This window comes from Lupinus angustifolius, chromosome LG12 (assembly GCF_001865875.1).
Source record: "Lupinus angustifolius cultivar Tanjil chromosome LG12, LupAngTanjil_v1.0, whole genome shotgun sequence".
Classification (NCBI taxonomy): Eukaryota; Viridiplantae; Streptophyta; class Magnoliopsida; order Fabales; family Fabaceae; genus Lupinus; species Lupinus angustifolius.
The window spans coordinates 18,417,558-18,436,727 of NC_032020.1; the positions used below are offsets into that span (position 1 = coordinate 18,417,558).

The window sequence follows — 19,170 nt, forward strand, 5'->3', positions numbered from 1 at the left end:
GGTTAATTAATGTATTGGTGGTAGTTGCTTAGGATTATATATTTTTTTTTGTAAAAATTAAATAATGTTAAGGGCAATATAGGAAATAAAAAGTTATTTCAGGTTTTGGCTTTATATATAGTATAAATTGCACATTATTTTTATAATCTTAATACATAATATTAAACTTCCAAAAAGTTAACATGGTTAAATAATATTTTGCATAAATCATTTAATATTTTAGCTATAAAAAAATTAACTATCTTCAATTCAAAATGATTTACATTATTATTATAATCTGAATACATAACGTGTGTAAATGCTTCAAATATTAAACTTCCAAAAAGTTAATATGGTTAAATTAACAATTGCATAAAAAATTTAACCTATAACGTGGTTAAATAGTATTTTGCATAAATCATTTAATATTTTAGCTATAAAAAAATTAACTATCTTCAATTCAAAATGATTTACATTATTATTATTACACATTATTATTACAATCTGAATACATAATGTGGTCAAAATATTAAATGATTGTTATTATTATAATCTGATTATATAAAGTGTTCAAAATATTAAATGCTTCAAATATTAAACTTCTCAAAAATTATTGTGGTTAAATTAACAAGTGTTACCTAAAAATATTAACTTGCATAATAATTGTATAGGAAAAAATTAACGTGCATAATAATTGTATAGGAAAAAATTAACGTTTTCAAAATATTAAATTCTAATAATGATAATGATAATTGCTAGCTTTTAAAATATTAACTTTTAATTTCCACAATCTCCTTTTATTTTCATACTTATTCACTCTCCCTCTCTTAGTTAGTGTATAGAAAAACAATATTGTATTATCCTATGTTGTTCACAATTTGCTTTACTTTTAGAAATTTGCTTTACTAGAAAGACGATTTCTAAGAAATAATATGTCAATATTAATTAAATTAAATGGAGAGATGTTAATCCATTTTCCTCCTTAGCCAACAGTAAGAGAATAATTCGATTTTAACTTTAATGTCTAATTTTAAGGTGACCCACAAAATTAAAAATCTAACCAACCAAAAGCATGTTACCAATGAGGATATTATTAGCATTAATAATAATGACTATAATTATCATAATAATTTTATTATCAATTCTTGTGGAAGCAGGATCATACCATTAATGACACCATTATTGAAAGAAATGTTCACTCTTCTTTCATCAATAATATATTTCAAGTAACAAATTTCGTTAAGACTATTTCATATTTTGAAATTACTAAAGAATATATTATTAACATTAATAGATTCTGAAGATTAAAAATCATAACTTTTTTGAATATATATTAGTATAACATATGAGAATATAACGAATGAGAATTTTCAAAATATTTAGTTACTATCATTATATTATTTAATCAAAAGATAACAATGGTAGATATATTCATAGAAAATATATGTATTTTAATTATGAATATATGAGACTAACAAATTAATTATTAGACTCTTTTTATTATTTTGATTAAAATTATCAGAAAAAATATCCGTCAAATCCTAACTTAATGTGTTTTTAATTTATGAGTTATTTTCATACAATGATTATTAGCTAAAACATAATCAAATAAATAACATTTAATTATACAATATTTGAATGGTAAAAATATATTCAAATATTTATACACAATGAACATTAATCTAAAATAAGACATAAGCATTTAAGAGATATGCTAAAAAAAATTTACGACTTTATGTGATACTTATAAATGTAATCAAAAAAATATGATGCAAAAATAAGTCCTTATATTTATAATTTTATATAGAAAATATAGAAGTGAGATATTATCCAATACAATTTAAATTTTATTTATTGAGTTATTTTAGAATCAAATATTTCTATAATCACACTTTCAACAAATAAATGTTTATATAAACGCATTTATAATTTTTAATATTATACATATACACTCAAAAATCAATGTTAATATTGCAACTATAATGAAAAATATAATGATTCAATACATGATTTATTGATATTATAAAATATATGTATATTATATTTGCATTTTGCATAAACAAATAAGCGACCCGTGCAAGTGCACGGGTACACTGCTAGTTATAGATACAAACAATAGTTTTTTTTTACCTAAAATATAAATGTTTAAATAAAAATATAGACCTTCGGTATTCATTTACAAGATTAAAAATATTTTACATATTACTAATTTTATTATAATACTGAATTTTAAATTACATATATTAAATGAAGTGATATATGTTATGTTTCTCACTAAAATCACTAATAATATCTCTTATAATACTCATTTATATTTAGAAGTAACAATTAAAACACTAATTTATAATGAATGATAAATATACTGAGGATTTAATATGTATACATTGATAATGTAAATGTTTTTTATACTGTCAGTAAATTATCCACATTCATATGTTATTTATATGTTAAACATTATTGACTCTCAAACAAAAGTAATATAAATCAACAATGATAATAAACTGACGTCATAAAAAACTTGACAGATAGATTTTAAACTCATATATTAAAGTTAGAAGAATAAAATCAAATGTTGGATCAATATAGTAACCTGAATGTTTAATAAATGTGTAATTCTAGACATTTGAAATTGTGTATATATTCAGAATTTGTATAAGATGAATGTTACCGTGTGATATGGGGCAATGAAATGTTGTGGCAGAAGAACGAAATTGGAGAGTCTATCATTTTATGGCTGCTATCCATTCCAAAGTCCAAAGGTGTAACAAGGCAATCTTAATTATGTGTGTGTTTGTGAAGACATATCCAATGGGATTCTTAACCATAATAACTTCTTGTGTCCTCTATTTTTATTTCTAATCTTTGTTAACACTTATTTATTTTTTACAGTGTACACATTAACTAATTGCTCTTTTAAAGTCAAGAATATCAATAATCGACTGTATAAAATGATATGTTTTGTCATTGCCGAAAATGAGATGCATGAAACAATTTTTTTTATTATTGATGTTGGAGAAATTGAAATAAAACACAAACTAAAATATGATCAACATGAATAGTAACACCATGTAATAATGCATCTATGAGTTCTGTAAATATATTTCCACCATTTTTCATTGTCATTCCTTGCTTTTCCCCCTCTCCTTAAATGCCTCTTTATAAGTTCCATTTAACAAAAGAAAAAGTGGATGGTGCTGTTTTGCCTGTTTTAGAAAGCAAAAATAAATGGTAGTAGGTGAAAATAGTGAGTTAGGCATGGGTGAACTTGTGAATTGATGAAGACTTGTCAAAACTGGTACACATCTGTTTGTGTCATTCCATATATTATAAGTTTGTGATTAGTTAAATAAATATATTTGAATTAAAATTTAATTATTAAATATTTTTTTAATCAATCATAAGTGGGAGTGATGCATATGAAAACTCTATTTAATGCATGAGGAGAACTCAAAAGATCATTAAAGAATGCAGTTGAAAGTAGAAAGTGACAGTAGCAAAATGTGATCCACTAAAAAATCAACCAATAAATCCAACTATCATTATCTACATGAAATCTACGCCCTCCATTTCATTCATCAAACGGCCACAAACTCACTCATATCCGAAACCATATCCACCAACCAAATACAAATAAAAATATCAGCCACCTTTCTTTCACACACTCCACTCCTTCACCATGAACTCCATAGCTCTCAAATCCTTCATCGGACTCCGCCAATCCTCGCCGGAAACACCCCATTTCTCCGCCCAACCAAAACCCATCACTATCCACCGGAAATTTAAGGTCCTTGCCGGAAAGTACAGCCCCAAGATCCAAGGTCGCAACCTCCGTGTCGCCATTGTAGGTGGCGGACCGGCAGGTGGTGCCGCCGCAGAAACATTAGCAAAGGGTGGCATAGAAACATTCCTCATCGAACGAAAACTCGATAACTGTAAGCCATGCGGTGGAGCCATTCCACTTTGCATGGTGGGAGAGTTCGACCTTCCATTGGACATTATCGACCGGCGCGTGACGAAGATGAAGATGATATCGCCGTCGAACGTGGCGGTGGATATTGGAAGGACCCTGAAGCCGCATGAGTACATAGGCATGGTTCGGCGTGAGGTGTTGGATAATTATTTGAGGGAACGGGCAAAGGAAAACGGTGCGAATATCATAAATGGGTTGTTCTTGAAAATGGATATACCGAAGGATAAGGAATCACCGTATGTGTTGCATTACTCTGGATATGATGGTAAAACTGGTGGAGTTGGTGAGAAGCGTACGTTGGAAGTTGATGCTGTAATTGGTGCTGATGGAGCTAACTCTAGAGTTGCTAAGGCTATTGATGCTGGTGATTATGAGTATGCCATTGCATTTCAGGTATATATTGTTATTTTCTTTTCAATTCCTTCAAAGTTAGTAACTTTAAAAAAATCTTGTTACATTATTTATTATTTGTAAATGTAGGAGTTTTGGGTGTATAATGTTTGAAAATGTGGGATAAATGTGCAGGTAAATGCATAGGAAAGTTTGATTGAATATACACACACATATATGTTCTTGCACTATTTAGTTAGATCTAGCTTGAGTGTGTTTCACAGACTTGCTTTTATGTGTGTAACAATGCTATCTAAACACCCTTATACACATCATCATTTTACATGATAACAACTCTTAGCATTTGATTATAGTTGGACCTATTTTATTTTTTAGATCCATACGTTCTTATTGTCTCACCAGCCAAGGACCTATTTATGTGTTCATTGCTCTCATCTACATGACATTGGAGAAGAAAAAACACTCGAGAACTAAATCTCCCAAGTGCCAACAAAGACGTGGGATCGATTGATGTGCAATTACTATTCTTCTTTTGTGAGAATATTACTGTAATATTTTGAAGGTGGCACTTACAATTGCATTTTTCATTTTGATGGCATGTTAATCCAGGAGAGGGTAAAAATCTCTGATGAAAAAATGGTGTATTACGAGAATCTTGCAGAGATGTATGTGGGAGATGATGTTTCACCTGATTTCTATGGGTGGGTGTTTCCAAAATGTGACCATGTAGCTGTTGGCACTGGTACAGTGACACACAAGGGAGACATCAAGAAGTTCCAACTAGCAACAAGGAAAAGAGCTGAAGATAAGATTTTGGGAGGTAAAATCATCCGAGTGGAGGCACACCCTATCCCGGAGCATCCTCGGCCGCGAAGATTGAAAGGGAGAGTGGCACTTGTAGGTGATGCTGCTGGCTATGTTACCAAATGCTCTGGAGAAGGTATCTATTTTGCAGCCAAGAGTGGGAGAATGTGTGCAGAGGCAATAGTTGAAGGTTCAGAGAATGGGAAGAGGCTGGTTGATGAAGGTGACTTGAGGAAGTACTTAGAGAAATGGGATAAGACTTATTGGCCAACTTACAAGGTCTTAGATATTCTGCAGAAGGTGTTTTATAGGTCCAATCCTGCAAGGGAAGCTTTTGTGGAGTTGTGTGCTGATGAGTATGTGCAGAAGATGACATTTGATAGCTATTTGTATAAGACAGTTGTACCTGGCAATCCATTGGAGGATCTCAAGTTGGCTATTAACACTATTGGGAGTTTGGTAAGGGCCAGTGCCCTTAGGAAGGAGATGAACAAACTTAATGTATGACTATAGTCATTTTTAAGGTTTGTATTTCTAATACACAACATGTACTTATTAGTTATACATTTGTATTAAATTTTCATGCAATCTCAGATACTGCTATTGTGTAATTGAGGTTTCCTCCTTTAGCTTAATGCAAGAGATTATAAGTTGAGAGTTGGATATTCTATTACCACGAAATAACTTATGTTTTTTTTTCATTCATTATTTGACAGGCGTTTTATTTTGTTTATATAATAATTTTAAAATGAAAATGTCTAAAAAGAATAAAAATAAAACACATATAAAATAATGAGTGAATATAATGAGAAAAATTATCTCATTGATATATACTTTATTTTCTTATAAGTTTGTATTTGAGAATCTGCTGGAGTTTGAGAAAATGACTCTTAGATTTAGTAGCTTAGCCAATCTAACCCAATATGGTTTCCGTACTGTGTGATAGGAGAGGAAATGAAGAAATATATAACATTGACAATGTATATATGTTTGTTAGTGCTAACATTTATAATTAAAATTTAATTAAAAATAAATTTTTAGTGTTAACAAGTTTTAATTGGATGCTTCACCAACCTTGTTGCCAGTAGGAAAAAAACTTGTATGAGAATATATGTATGTGGAAATAATCAATAAAATTTTGTAAACACATTAAAAATTTAATTTTAATTAAAATTTAGTCATAAATAATAGCATTAAACATTATAAAATAAATTTGTCTCTTAATGTGATATGTTGTATGAGTTTTTATACAACTTTTTCAATGCCAATAGTAGGTAAGTAACTTTGTGAATTATAAACAAATTCAATTATCTTTACAAATATCGTATGTAGGTCCGATAATAATTGTAATTATATATGTTTTGTATTAAGTCAAAATAATTGACTGTTTTAAGCAATTTCCTTCTTGATATGTGTGAAATTGTAAATTTGTTTATAAAAGAAATATATATTTTAAATTTACTAGTACATTATTATTTGTTATTTTAACTTTCTTGTAATATTGTTTGGGTAGTAAAATTAATTCAGGAGATAAATTATCTTTTACAACTACTAAAATATTGAGTTCTTGACATTTTAATTATTCTATACAAAAATATTTTTAAAACTAAACACAATAATACATTTGTCATACTTTGATTGATGAAGGAGATAAGTTATGTCTACGAGACTTTATTCTCTTAATTTAATTATAAATTTTATGTTATAACTTATATTAGTTTTAAATATGATTTTTTAAAACTGATATTGATTATCAACGATAATAAAAAGTCTAATATTTTGTTAGTGTTTCATTTACTATTGGCACATGTGTTAATCATCTTAATTAAAGAGTTAACAACTATTCGCATAAATAATGAATACAGTACTAGTCATATACAAATCTTATATTAAGGATGTTTATAATTAAGTATCTCCTCATATTATGGAGTCATTATATGGAGTAGTTACCAAATTATAATTTAATCATTTTTAAAAGTAACACATCTATACTATATATAAAGGGAAAACATAAAATAACTATCATGATATAATTTTATTTTCCTATTTTACCCTTAAACTTTTTAATTTCTATAAAAAATCATATAATTATATATAAGTATGTAATCACCACAAACCTATTAACCATCTCTATGGCATTATAATAAAACAAAATATTATAATATAAAGTATTTCCAATAAAAAGTACAACATAAACTATACTCAATACAAAAAAATATTCTAATCTTTCAAAATAAAATATATAAATTTTAAATTAACATTGTAAAAGTATGAATATAGGCTAGCAGGCACGAAGTGCCTATCGCTAGTATATTATACTTTTTATAAATGATAGAGAAAATATCATATAAATTTATCATGGTTGACAATAAATGAAATAAAAAAAACCATCACGCAAGAGTATGTTATTTCCGCCCAATATTTTTAACAAATCGATTATATCTAAGTACTAATACTACTGATATTAATATATAGTGTTGGCACATTGAATTAGAGTAAGGCCCATACTAATTAATACCTGGATATTTTTTAAAAGTAAATAATAAATTGCAAATCTAATCTTTCCATAAAAATGGCTTTATTTAGTCATTTACACTATTTTTAAAAATAGTTTAATATTTGTGCACTAGTGTAAAATAAAAAAATATTATTAGCATATCGTCCACCATTAATTAATTTTACTTTTATATAAAAGTCAATAATATTTAATGGTAAATAATTTACTAGTAATATAAAAAACTATTAAATTGTTGGTATATTAATATTAAATCCTTTAGAAAGATGGCCCATTGCATTAAAAAGGAAAAATAGAGTAAAAGAAAGGAAAAAGTGGTGAAATCGAAACCGTTGAGGGTTTCGGGGACAAACGATGAAGATTTAGGAGAATAAGAGAGAAAAAGGGAACAGTGATGAATATTTATAAGCATAGCACATTTCATCCATGACCTATAAGCGGAGTTTCCAATAACCAACCAACCACTACAAATTTGTCATTCCTTCATTTTTCACCTACGTTCATTTCAAGGTTCCTCTCTTTCTCTCTTCCTCTCTTCTTTTTCTTTTTCGATTCCAGGTCCAGATCTTATCTTATTTCATTTTTTGTTTCAGTTTTCATTCATATTATGCTAACATCAAATATCAACATGTATGAGTTTAGTGCAACTTATATCAAATTATTTGTTTTATTTTTTGATATTGTTAACTGTTATGTAGATGCATCTTCTCTGCTTCCTTATGTCGGTGTTTATCTTTTCCTTTTCTTTTGTTTTCATCATTTTAGTTTCAATTAACCTGCCCGTTTATTATTTCCAATGAGTCGAATATCAAACTAGATGAGTTCGGTTAAATTGTTTTGTTCGGTAGGAATGGATGAACTCGTATATAATAAACAATTGTAAATAAATATGATTGCTAATAATTTATAAAGATATAATAATCTATAAATATATTATTATATATTTTCTTTAGTCTCGAGAAAGTTGGCGAGGAATCTTCTAGTTTTGCCTAAGAGCTGCTAGAATGCGCTAGGGGGCCTGACTAACCAAATGGCTTGTCGGGTCTACTCTAGACAGACAAAGGTCACATTCCCTATGTGAGGCAGCTCTGGTAGGTCCGTACTCTGTGGTGAGGCGACAGCCCTGTTCAGTTGAGATGGCAGCCCTGTGCAGGTGGCTTAGCAGAGGAGTTTCAGAAGTGGGAGTGTGGGACCAGTGTTGTTTTGTTTTTTCTGCCTGGTTGTCGGAATGTTCTTCGTGGATTGTCCAGTCATCCGGTCGAGGCTCGGAGGAGCTTAACAAATGCTCATCCTGTCCAGCTATAAGTTGATAGATGTCAGCCTTGCCCGTTCATGATGTATCCTTTTGGAGTTGGACAGAACAATAAATTAATATATACTATGTATATATTGAAGTAGCATCTCCTCGAACAGAATATTGAATTCTCTTTCCGTTTTTTAAATTTTTATTTCAAATGAATTGTCTTTTCTAGGTTAGAACCTAGTGCGGTCTAACCTGTGTGGTATTTTGGGTTAGTGTCGTCTAACCTGGTCGGTATTTATTCCGTGTTATTGCGGTCTAACCTGGTTGGAGCAGAATTTTCATGGTCCAAACCTTTGTCGGTTAAAAGTGTGTATGGAGGTTTTTGCAAGCCCACTCAGTGGTGGGACTGGTTAAACCGTCCGGTCTGGACCTAATATCACTGCTTATTTATATTTACTTTTTCCTTTGTATCGTTTTTTCACATATATAAATGTATTCATAAAATTTAGCTCATCCTTTTGTTTATCGCAGAGGTTTAAATGGCATCAGCATCAGCAGTTACCTTCACGGTTGGAACCGCACCATATCTCGCCTATAGAGGAAGCTCATTTCCTCAATCAAAGTCCTTTGGGGTGAGGTTCAACTCCCAAAATCATTTGAAAAGCTTCTGTGGTCTAAAGGCCACATCATCTGTGCGATGCGAGTCAGAATTATCCTTCTCTGGCAAGGAAATGAGTGCTGCTCTGCGCGCATCTTTTGCATCCAAAGCCCAAAACGAAAACCAAAACATCCAGTACCACCTGCAGCCACAAGCATCCTTCAAAGTTGCAGTTCTTGGTGCTGCTGGTGGGATCGGTCAGCCTCTATCACTTCTTATCAAGATGTCACCTTTAATATCTGACTTGCATCTCTATGATATTGCTAATGTCAAGGGTGTTGCTGCTGATCTCAGTCATTGCAACACACCGTCACAAGTTAAGGATTTCACAGGAGCATCTGAGCTAGCAAACTGTTTGAAAGGCGTGAATGTAGTTGTTATCCCTGCTGGAGTTCCAAGGAAGCCGGGCATGACTCGTGATGATCTTTTCAACATCAATGCTGGCATAGTGAGGGACTTGGTAACTGCAGTTGCTGATAATTGCCCTGGTGCTTTTATTCACATAATCAGTAACCCGGTAAACTCAACAGTGCCTATTGCTGCTGAAGTTCTAAAACAAAAGGGTGTCTATGATCCTTCAAAGCTCTTTGGTGTTACCACACTGGATGTTGTTAGAGCAAACACATTTGTTGCTCAGAAAAAGAACTTGAAGCTGATTGATGTTGATGTCCCAGTTGTTGGCGGGCATGCTGGGATTACCATTCTTCCTCTCTTGTCAAAGACAAGGCCCTCAGTAAGTTTCTCTGATGAAGAAATTGAACAGCTAACTGTCAGGATTCAAAATGCTGGAACAGAAGTTGTTGAAGCAAAGGCAGGTGCAGGGTCTGCTACATTGTCAATGGCATATGCAGCAGCTCGATTTGTCGAATCATCACTTCGTGCACTTGATGGAGATGGGGATGTGTATGAGAGCGCATTTGTGCAATCAAATCTGACTGACCTTCCGTTTTTTGCCTCAAGGGTGAAGCTTGGTAGGAATGGAGTAGAGACTTTGATTCCATCTGACCTCCAAGGTTTGACTGAGTATGAGCAGAAGGCTCTAGAAGCACTGAAGCCAGAACTTAAGGCCAGCATCGAGAAGGGGATTGCTTTTGCTCAGAAACAAGCAATTGCTGCCTAATTTTCTCTTGTTAAAGCATTTATAGTCTCGAGTATTCATTCTTAGAAGAGAATCGAAGGGTGGTTTCTTAGGTTATGGATTTAATAGAGCATAAATACTTCTTCCAAAACTTACGTTGAAGATACCTGATTTATTGTAGTATCATTACTATTTAGAAAACTCAGGATGCAAATTTTCCATATTCCTTATTATGTATTCTGGTTCCAGTTTTCTTAGAAGAGTGTGTTTCTCTTCTCCATATTGTGCTTTAGTTTGGTCATTTAATATTGGAAAATGTAAACCTTGTCATTGTTTTTTGAATAACAGCCACCGGATCAGTTTCTAGCCAAATTCTCCTTTTACACAGAGAGGTTGTCTATCAATTTTGATGCTGCCCATTTTAAACTCGCAAAGTGGCAACACACTCATCAGTGGGTACTCATCGGTATGCATTGTAGCTTTACGATCAAACCATTATTCATGGAGGAATAATGCAGTAGGTATGCATTGTAGTTTCCGTATACCGTAGCTCAACATTAATTTCATTAACTCTTAGTGCTTGATTGACCCATCTATCACCAGCCCAAAATACCACTACCAATAATCAGTACAGGAACAGTACCCTCCTCGCTGGTGGAAACAACTTTGGTCCCCAAGGAAGAGTCCTCATTTGGCTGCCATATCTACTACACTAGTCTAATAGGTCGGAGAGTCTCATGACTTAAGTACCACATTAAGTTTGATATTCTCCTTAATGTGTGACTCCTAACAGCTCTACATATGATATGCTGATAGATTATAAGTAAACCCGCACGGAACAAGAGATCAACCATGCATCAACAATGATGGATGTTGGGGGTATTTGCAGACTCTCTGCTTAGATATATGTTAAAAATAGACGTTCCCCAATCCACCAACCCAGAAAGACTACAAGCAGAAAGAATTCCCGTGAAAGTGCTCCTAGGTCTAATGCCAATTCTCAGCATCTCTTCAAATGCTTCAATAGCTTTTCTCCCATATCTATTCGATGCAAAACAAGTGATCATTGCACACGATGACACCAAACTCTTATTGCACGTTCCCTTAAACACCTCATAAACCTTCTCTATACAACCACACCTTGAATACATAATGAAAGAATTGGAGAACTAGAAAGTACCTCCATGATTATGATACTTAGAAGCTCTATACCTAACATGTTAATGCATTACTGCAGAAAATGCAAGCCTCGTGTTGCTCGTCCATGCAAAATTTTAAACCAAAAGTACTCGTGACAAATGCCACGTGTGGCTAAAGGAAGGAAAATAAGACAGAAGCAATATTGTAAAAAAAAAAAAGTACAACACCTCGGGCCAAATAATATCAAATGGTTTGTTTTAGAAAAAGAAAGCAATCAGAAAACTTAGAATAAAACTAAGACAAAAATGAGAACTAAAATTATAATGATCTAGATTTGCATGAATTCAGAATATACATTTTATACAATAACAAGTGACAATTTTAAAAAAATGGAATAGGAAAAAGTGGTGATAGTTTTCATTAAAGAATTTGATTCTAATTAAAGAATCATCTACATCAAATAGAAGCTAAAATACCAGCGTTGAATTTAATTAAAATATTCAAAGTTAAAAACTATTACATTATTTTCACAATTGAAGCTATGCATTAATGAACAATTTCATCAGTCAAAAATAGGAGCATAAAATAAAATAACTGCACATTATGAGATTTGAGAATAAGATTAGACTGGAGAAAAATAACAACGATTGTCCTCGTCGCAAATAGAAAACGAAAGGTTTTCATTAAGACTGCATGTGTTAATGGTTATAATATTTTTCAATAATAGTAACCCGTTACCCAAAACCAAAAACCCCATCATTACAAAACGAAAGACAACAACTATGATATACTAAATTGTGTCAAAATATTTTGGAGAAGTGGGATAAGGAGTAGAAGACTGTGATTGCATCATTCCCATGAGCATTCTCTTTTTGTATGTGGCTTTAAAACATGCTTGTCTAAGCCTTTTTGTAGTATCACCAAGTTGCATATCAGGAATCTCTTCTAACATCTTCTTTTCCCTTTCCAACATCTCAATCGCATTCCTTAACTTCATTTCACTTTCTTCTTCGCCATTCCTTCCAAGTTCCTGCAATGTATAGGAAAATTATACAATAAAGTACGTAAAATAATATGAAAAGTTCAAAAATAATCTTTGGAAAAAGATATATGTAAGAGTTTAAAGAAGAACGAACCTGCACATTATTTATAAGAGTTTGAAGGCTCATCAACTTTCTATGAGGCCACCTTCTAATTCCTAATTCCCTGCACCTTTTCTTCAAAAGTGTAAGCCCTACGTTGAGTTCTCTTGCAGCTTGTGTTATTGGCATGTAGAAGTACTGAGATATGGTTTCCCTTGATAACATCATGGTGCTGACACTTATATCTTCTCTAACCCTCTTACCCTTTCCAAACTTCTCATCTTCCATCATTTCCTTCCCACTTTCTTCAAATTCAGCATCAATTTCATTCCAGACAGAAAACCCGTTTGTAGTATCATAAAAATCGTAATCTGTAGAAACATAGAGAAGATAATCAGTATCTAAGTCAGGAAATGTATAGTGTGGTATTAGTATGGTATTTAGTACTGGGAGACAGAAACTACTGAAGCATATAACCTTGTAGTTGTACACTTGATATTGGTTCAATAGTCGGAGTTTCATATAAAGGATTTGTAGAGTAAAAAGACTCCATGAAAGTGACAGGATCAATATAGCTATCTTGCAATTCCGGAATTTCTTGTGGCCAGTTATCCAGTGCAGGGTACCCATTAACGTTTCCGCTAGTAAAAAATATTACAATGAAAAGTGAAACCAATGAATAATGTGAAAGAAATAAAAAAGAGAGAGTAAAACAAAGTACAAGTCTAATGATTTACCTCATGTGGTAATCATATGTCTTGAATTGATACGTAATTGGAAATGGGTTTTCATCTATTTCGTAGTTAGATTCCCAAATCATAGTAGGTTTAGACTCCATGATCAAGAGATAAAAGATGCTGAAGAAGCCGAAATGACTTAGATTTGTCAAATGGGTTATTCCATATATGGAAAGTGATGAAGAAATGAAAGAAGTTAGATCATATATACAAAATATGAATGCATGATGATGATGATGATATTTGATCATTATGACTGAAGAAGGTTAATTACTTGAAGAATGTGTGCGCCGCCTAATATACTTTAACGTGTGTGCTTATGAGAGTTACAAGATTAATTTAATTATTAGGATCTTTCCAAGGGTCATATCTTAATCTCAGCCGTTGGGTTTATCTCTACTTTTTTGTGCTTTTGGAAGATGTTGGCAATGTCATTTTTATGACAAGGAGTGATGAAGTTGGAAGATGCAATATCTGCAATATGATTAGGTTCACTAATATGCCCTGGTTAACTTTATTGTACTATTGAATTTGGTTCCACCTATTCATTGTAGCTGAACAAATTGTGTATTTTTTAATTCAAGGAGATCTATTTTTTATGCGCCATGCATGTACTGATCTCATGCATGTTATGTTTTACGAGTTGTGTGACTTGTGTCAAATGGAGTATAAAGTTTCATATTTTTATGTGGTAATTATTACATTATCTATGTAATATTTAATACGTTTTTCTTTTATTTTTATTCAGAAAAACCCAATACTCTAGCACTCATCGAATTAAACCATGGGCCATCATCTCTGCATTAATTATAGTAATCATAGATGATGAAATGATAATATAGAATATAGTATAATATTCATCTACTGACAGTGTAAAGATATACATACAGTCAGTGTATCATTCCCCTTCATTTATGAATTGTCAATGAAGATGGAGAATAAACGATAGATAATGTAATGACAATGTAAAAAACTCTTACACTATTAGTATAAACATCTTTTTCTCTATAGAATATATATTTTTTGGCTTATACTTTAGTGACTAGGCGCGTTATTTGATACACTATGAACAAACAGCATAGAGTGAGAGATTCCCAATAATGAATTAGTGAGATTATTTGATAGCCACTTTTTATGGCTATGATTACATCCATCCACTAGATAAACTAGACTCATACATACAATAATTAAGTTTGTGAAATGCTCCTATAAATTAACTTGTATTCTCATCCAATTTAGTTGGTAATGACTAATGAACAATACAGGAATGTGAGTTTCTCTTACTAGCTTTTATTCCCATATCAACCTGATCGGTTAAATACAATCTTTCAGTGATGGTGATTGGAATAAATTTTATTACAATGTAACAAACTTGTAAAAAAGTACTAATCATTTTTATGGCTGTTATGAATATAAATTGGGTGAGAGTTACTCTTCATCCACAAATTGATTAAAAAATTTAATTCTCATTACTATAAAAGAAAAGTGGGCTGTTAATCATTTTTTTACTGTGGGATTTGAAGTAGAGTTTAATAAAGGCTTGTGCTGTCCATTTATTGCAAGACTACCAATCGAATATAATAACATTTATAAGCATTTTAAATTTTAATGAATATTTTTGCCGTTAAAGACTTTCAGTAAGGTGGATCCAATTTTTCTTCTTAACCAAAAAAAGTACATTTAGCTCTCTATTGCAAAACAGATTTCTGAACATGAGCAAATTATAAAATAATGATGCATCAGTATACTCCTTATCTTTATTCACTTCCAACTAAATTGAAAAAAAAAAATAGTACTTTTCATTGTTTTCCCCCAAAAATTATAAGATTATAACCATTCGTTATTTTAATATTGTTCATCTTTTAACAATAATATCAATAATAATATCAATGTAACAAAAAATCTAAAATATATAGTTACTAGCAGGAAACATAAAAGATGATGATTAAGTAAGCAGATTTTTTTTTTAGATTTTAACACACAACCAAGACTAGCAACAACTATAGTACTCAATGGCTCTACTTTCCTCTTTGCCCACTGCCACGCCCTCTTCCATTGTGACCTTTTCCCCTGCGATGCTTTCCTCTACCAGAACCACCTAATGCCCGGTTCACATCTGGTTTCAATTGCATCTCCTCCGGCAAGGGAAGAATATGATCCACGCATTTACGGAAGCTAAAATCATCAGCAGATCCATCCTCCCTGATGAGGAAGAAGCACCTACTTTTCCACGTTGGATGCTTGCGGACCTGGAAAGATCGGATTCCTCCAGCAATCTTTTTATCAGACTCTGTATGGCCATTCTTGAGCAATTCCAGCAACATTATATGTTCATACTGCCACACAAACAATATATTATAGTGAAGTCAATAAGAATTAAATTCAGGCTCTGACTGTTGCATCATCAAGATACATAAGGAGACAACATAGTAATATTGTAAGGTTTTAAACACCAATTTAAACATTTACAACAACAACCATGCCTTATTCCCGCTAAGTGGGGTTCGGCTAATTTAAACATTTGGTTGTAACAATTTTTACACGCAACTCAATACCAACATGTAGATATGCAAGTGAAACTGAATTTGCCATATCAAGTTTTTATACCATTTCACAAACCCATGCATTAAGATAACTGATTGTAACAATCTTGTGAAAATATTTTCAAGGAAACTGCCAAACCCGATAAACAGATAGACTGCACAAAAGATGCAAGTACAATATAGCTTTGAAAAAAGAGGCAATCAGATGCATATAACAGGCAGAAAATCATAAGTACATTTGATGCCTTCTTTTTATACAATGCTTGTAAAGCCACTCCAGTTCTTGAAGCTGGGGATTGAGCTTTGAAGAATCTTGAACAATTATATGTATGAGGCCACAGCCCACATCTTAAAGAAAACAGGGCAAGGAATGCTCAAATTATGTTAAGTCAAATCAATCAAAACCAAAATGGATACAAAATAAAGGAGCAACATTATTCAGACGCATCAACACAAATTGCTTTATTTGTATGTGAATTATAGTTGAAAAGTTAGCTGAGAAGTTAAATAGTTTAAGAATTGAGTACAAATATTGATCAGCGAACATAATAATAAAATCAAAATCAGGACATAAGCATGAAACATATAAGAACTGATTTGATAACATGGTCTCCAGATGAATATTGACAACTTCAATTAATCATGACAAATTCAATATGAATCATGCCAATCATCCAGAATTGGTTCCTGAATGATCCCACATGTCCATGGAGAAAAAAACGTTAACAATATCCTATATGCTATGCAAAAATATTAGACCCAGAGACAGTAATTTTGTTAGTTCATACATGCAAGCAATTAAATTATAAGCAATCATCCATTACATTACTCCATATATAAACCAATAAAACAAAATCTTCAACAGAAACACAGAATTAATGGATTTGATTCACTACCTAATGAACATAAAAATTAAACAAAAAATTAGTTGCTTTTTGTGTTATTCACAAGTTACAAGTGTGGGGGATGAATGAATGAATGAATACCTTATTAACATTGAGAAAAGGAGACCAAGCATGAAGAAAATTGAAGAAGTAATCGAACATGTCCAAGGAAGACTCGAATTCTTTGAAACCCAATTTGACGGGACCGGATGAAGAGGGTTTCTCTTCTTCCACCTTCTGCTTCTTAGCAGCACCCTCACTCACATTGTCTTCTTCCCTAGCCCGCTTCTCATTGGACTCGATTTCCATGGCTGTATCGACCACGCCGATTTCCGGTGCGGCGGTGGGTTCCGCCATGGGTGAAGGCTCTCGTTCACGTTTTAGCTTAAACCCTAGATTAATTCCACTCAAAATTGTACTATGGGCTTTTCTGCAACTCTGATCTAAAACAATTATGAACAAAAGAAATAAAGTTAATCTATACGTGATTTATTACTTGTAATTTGGTACTTATACATTTTCAATATTTTTTATTTAGTCCCTGTAGAAAATATACTTTTTACTAATTTGGTTAACAAGCATCCCAATACACAATATAGGATTTGAACTCTAATATAATTATGATAATAACAAAATTTTCTAAGGTTTAATATCTATATATTAACATTATATTTCCTATGAGAAATGAAGATGGTGAATAACTACAATAATGAGCACATGAAGGAGTAGCCGCTTGTTGTCGCTATACTTCATATTTCTTTGGGCCTTTGAACTCGATAGTGTTTGGTCTTCCTTCACTTTAATCTTTATCCGGGCCTTTTTCTTATAGGTTTTCTCATACTTTGTGTCAAAAAATATGGTAGACTATTAGATTTAATTAGGGGTAAGCATGGGCCGGGTTGGGACGGGTTAAGACATGTCTTTATCCGACCCTAAATATTGGTCGGGTCACTTTTTTGAATCTGGACCCACTCATAGACCTGAAGTTAACCCGATCCTAGATCAGATTATTTATAAGTATGAATATGCAGTTTGATATATAAAATGATATATGTATATATATATTATTAGTCATGCATATATAATGGAAAAATTAAAAAATAAATCATATTTTCGACCAAAAAAGTATCATTACTCTATACACATTTAAGTAAAAACACATACAAATATGATAAGCGAATAACCATGAGACAGTATGGACTGAGTCATGCTTGATTCTTACCAAACTCTAAATATTGATTGTGTCTATTTTTGGAACCAAAATCAAGTCCTAGACCCGACTCTATTCGAACCCGATTGGGCGTGTCAATTGAGCGGGAAGGACCGGATCATGCTCTTTAATAACCTATAACCTTTGACCAAACATAAATTTTGATACAGAGTTCTTACTTCTTAGCTAAGCTACATTTGTTTTCCCTCTCAATCTACATGACGTGGGTTATGCCATTTAAATTCCCCCTTTGTGCATATTGAATGAGTGTTACTGGGTTATGATTGATGGATCTCCGTACAGCGGCAGTAAATGAAGGGAACCAAACAAAATTGGCCTGAAATAATATTCAGGGGTGATTCATGTCTCGTTTTTCTATATCGGTCTATTGAATAAGTAATACTTTATTGAAAAGAAAAATTCTAAAAACATAGAATAACATATTTGTATTACTTGAATAAATCTTATTGACTAAAGATATGAGAATAACATAAAATAATACACTCATTTTAACACAAGTGATATCATTCCAAAACATGACCCTCACCACTGACGTACATCAGATTCCGTTCCACCTTTAATACAATACTATAATGCAGCAAATTTCCTTTTGTAATGTTTTTCTTTCCCTTTGTATTGATTCACTGTTTAAATCATTACAGAAGGGTAACCTATTAGTTTAAAATCAAAAGTCCACTTTTCATTAACGAGATAGTTAGCTTAAGACATTTATTAGACAATTAAGGCTTACATGGTTCATTGTCCCATTAGGTGATAACCACATCAATCAAACATTATTATTGAACTTTCTCACCATCAACTTATTTTCAATAAATAAATTCATATATCTTGCGTTGTTTAATCGTTTGCTCAAGTTCTCTTGGAACTTGTGATTTTTATAATCTTTTTGCCTGATCTACATTTTGCACACGAGTTTTTTTACTATACATATAAATTATTAAAAATCAACAAAAAA

The 19,170-nt window shown here is 31.9% G+C and overlaps 4 protein-coding genes across 5 annotated transcripts in view; 2 read left to right on the forward strand and 2 right to left on the reverse strand.

Moving 5' to 3' along the window:
• LOC109362259 (geranylgeranyl diphosphate reductase, chloroplastic) overlaps positions 3,621-19,170 on the forward strand; it is a 29,277-nt gene continuing 13,727 nt past the window's right edge. Inside the window, exons 1-2 of the mRNA XM_019607928.1 lie at positions 3,621-4,342; positions 4,910-5,616. Of these exons, the coding sequence (XP_019463473.1) occupies positions 3,656-4,342; positions 4,910-5,611 (1,389 nt within the window). The 5' untranslated portion in view covers positions 3,621-3,655 and the 3' untranslated portion in view covers positions 5,612-5,616. The remainder of the gene's footprint in view (positions 4,343-4,909; positions 5,617-19,170) is intronic.
• On the forward strand, positions 8,023-10,873 carry LOC109362260 (malate dehydrogenase, chloroplastic-like). Of its 2 annotated transcripts, none has more exons than XM_019607929.1 (2): positions 8,023-8,129; positions 9,396-10,873. In XM_019607929.1, exon 2 carries the CDS (start codon positions 9,402-9,404, stop codon positions 10,638-10,640), a length of 1,239 nt encoding a protein of 412 aa, XP_019463474.1. In that variant the 5' UTR covers positions 8,023-8,129; positions 9,396-9,401; the 3' UTR covers positions 10,641-10,873. The 2 variants fall into 2 exon arrangements, with proteins under 2 accessions (XP_019463474.1, XP_019463475.1); XM_019607930.1 differs by lacking the exon at positions 8,023-8,129 and adding an exon at positions 8,155-8,177.
• LOC109361947 (protein RKD1-like) lies at positions 12,529-13,658 on the reverse strand. The gene is made up of 4 exons (XM_019607471.1): positions 13,558-13,658; positions 13,298-13,461; positions 12,875-13,191; positions 12,529-12,768 (listed from the first exon to the last, which is right to left on the reverse strand). Exons 1-4 carry the CDS (start codon positions 13,656-13,658, stop codon positions 12,529-12,531), a joined length of 822 nt encoding a protein of 273 aa, XP_019463016.1.
• Positions 15,526-17,421, reverse strand: LOC109362263. The gene is made up of 2 exons (XM_019607932.1): positions 17,087-17,421; positions 15,526-15,893 (listed from the first exon to the last, which is right to left on the reverse strand). The coding sequence occupies exons 1-2, from the start codon at positions 17,339-17,341 to the stop codon at positions 15,576-15,578; spliced, it is 573 nt and encodes a 190-aa protein (XP_019463477.1). The 5' UTR covers positions 17,342-17,421; the 3' UTR covers positions 15,526-15,575.

What these genes read in the sequence shown, in the direction of transcription:
- LOC109362260 (XM_019607929.1), top strand. Translation starts at nt 9,402, where the DNA reads ATGGCATCAGCATCAGCAGTTACCTTCACGGTTGGAACCGCACCATAT.
- LOC109361947 (XM_019607471.1), bottom strand. Translation starts at nt 13,658, where the DNA reads ATGGAGTCTAAACCTACTATGATTTGGGAATCTAACTACGAAATAGAT. An exon ending in ATCAAGTGTACAACTACAAG is followed by an intron (nt 13,192 to 13,297) that starts GTTATATGCTTC and finishes ATGTTTCTACAG; the next exon opens with ATTACGATTTTTATGATACT. An exon ending in CTCTTATAAATAATGTGCAG is followed by an intron (nt 12,769 to 12,874) that starts GTTCGTTCTTCT and finishes TATACATTGCAG; the next exon opens with GAACTTGGAAGGAATGGCGA.
- LOC109362263 (XM_019607932.1), bottom strand. Translation starts at nt 17,341, where the DNA reads ATGGCGGAACCCACCGCCGCACCGGAAATCGGCGTGGTCGATACAGCC. An exon ending in CTTTTCTCAATGTTAATAAG is followed by an intron (nt 15,894 to 17,086) that starts GTATTCATTCAT and finishes TTTGTGTGGCAG; the next exon opens with TATGAACATATAATGTTGCT.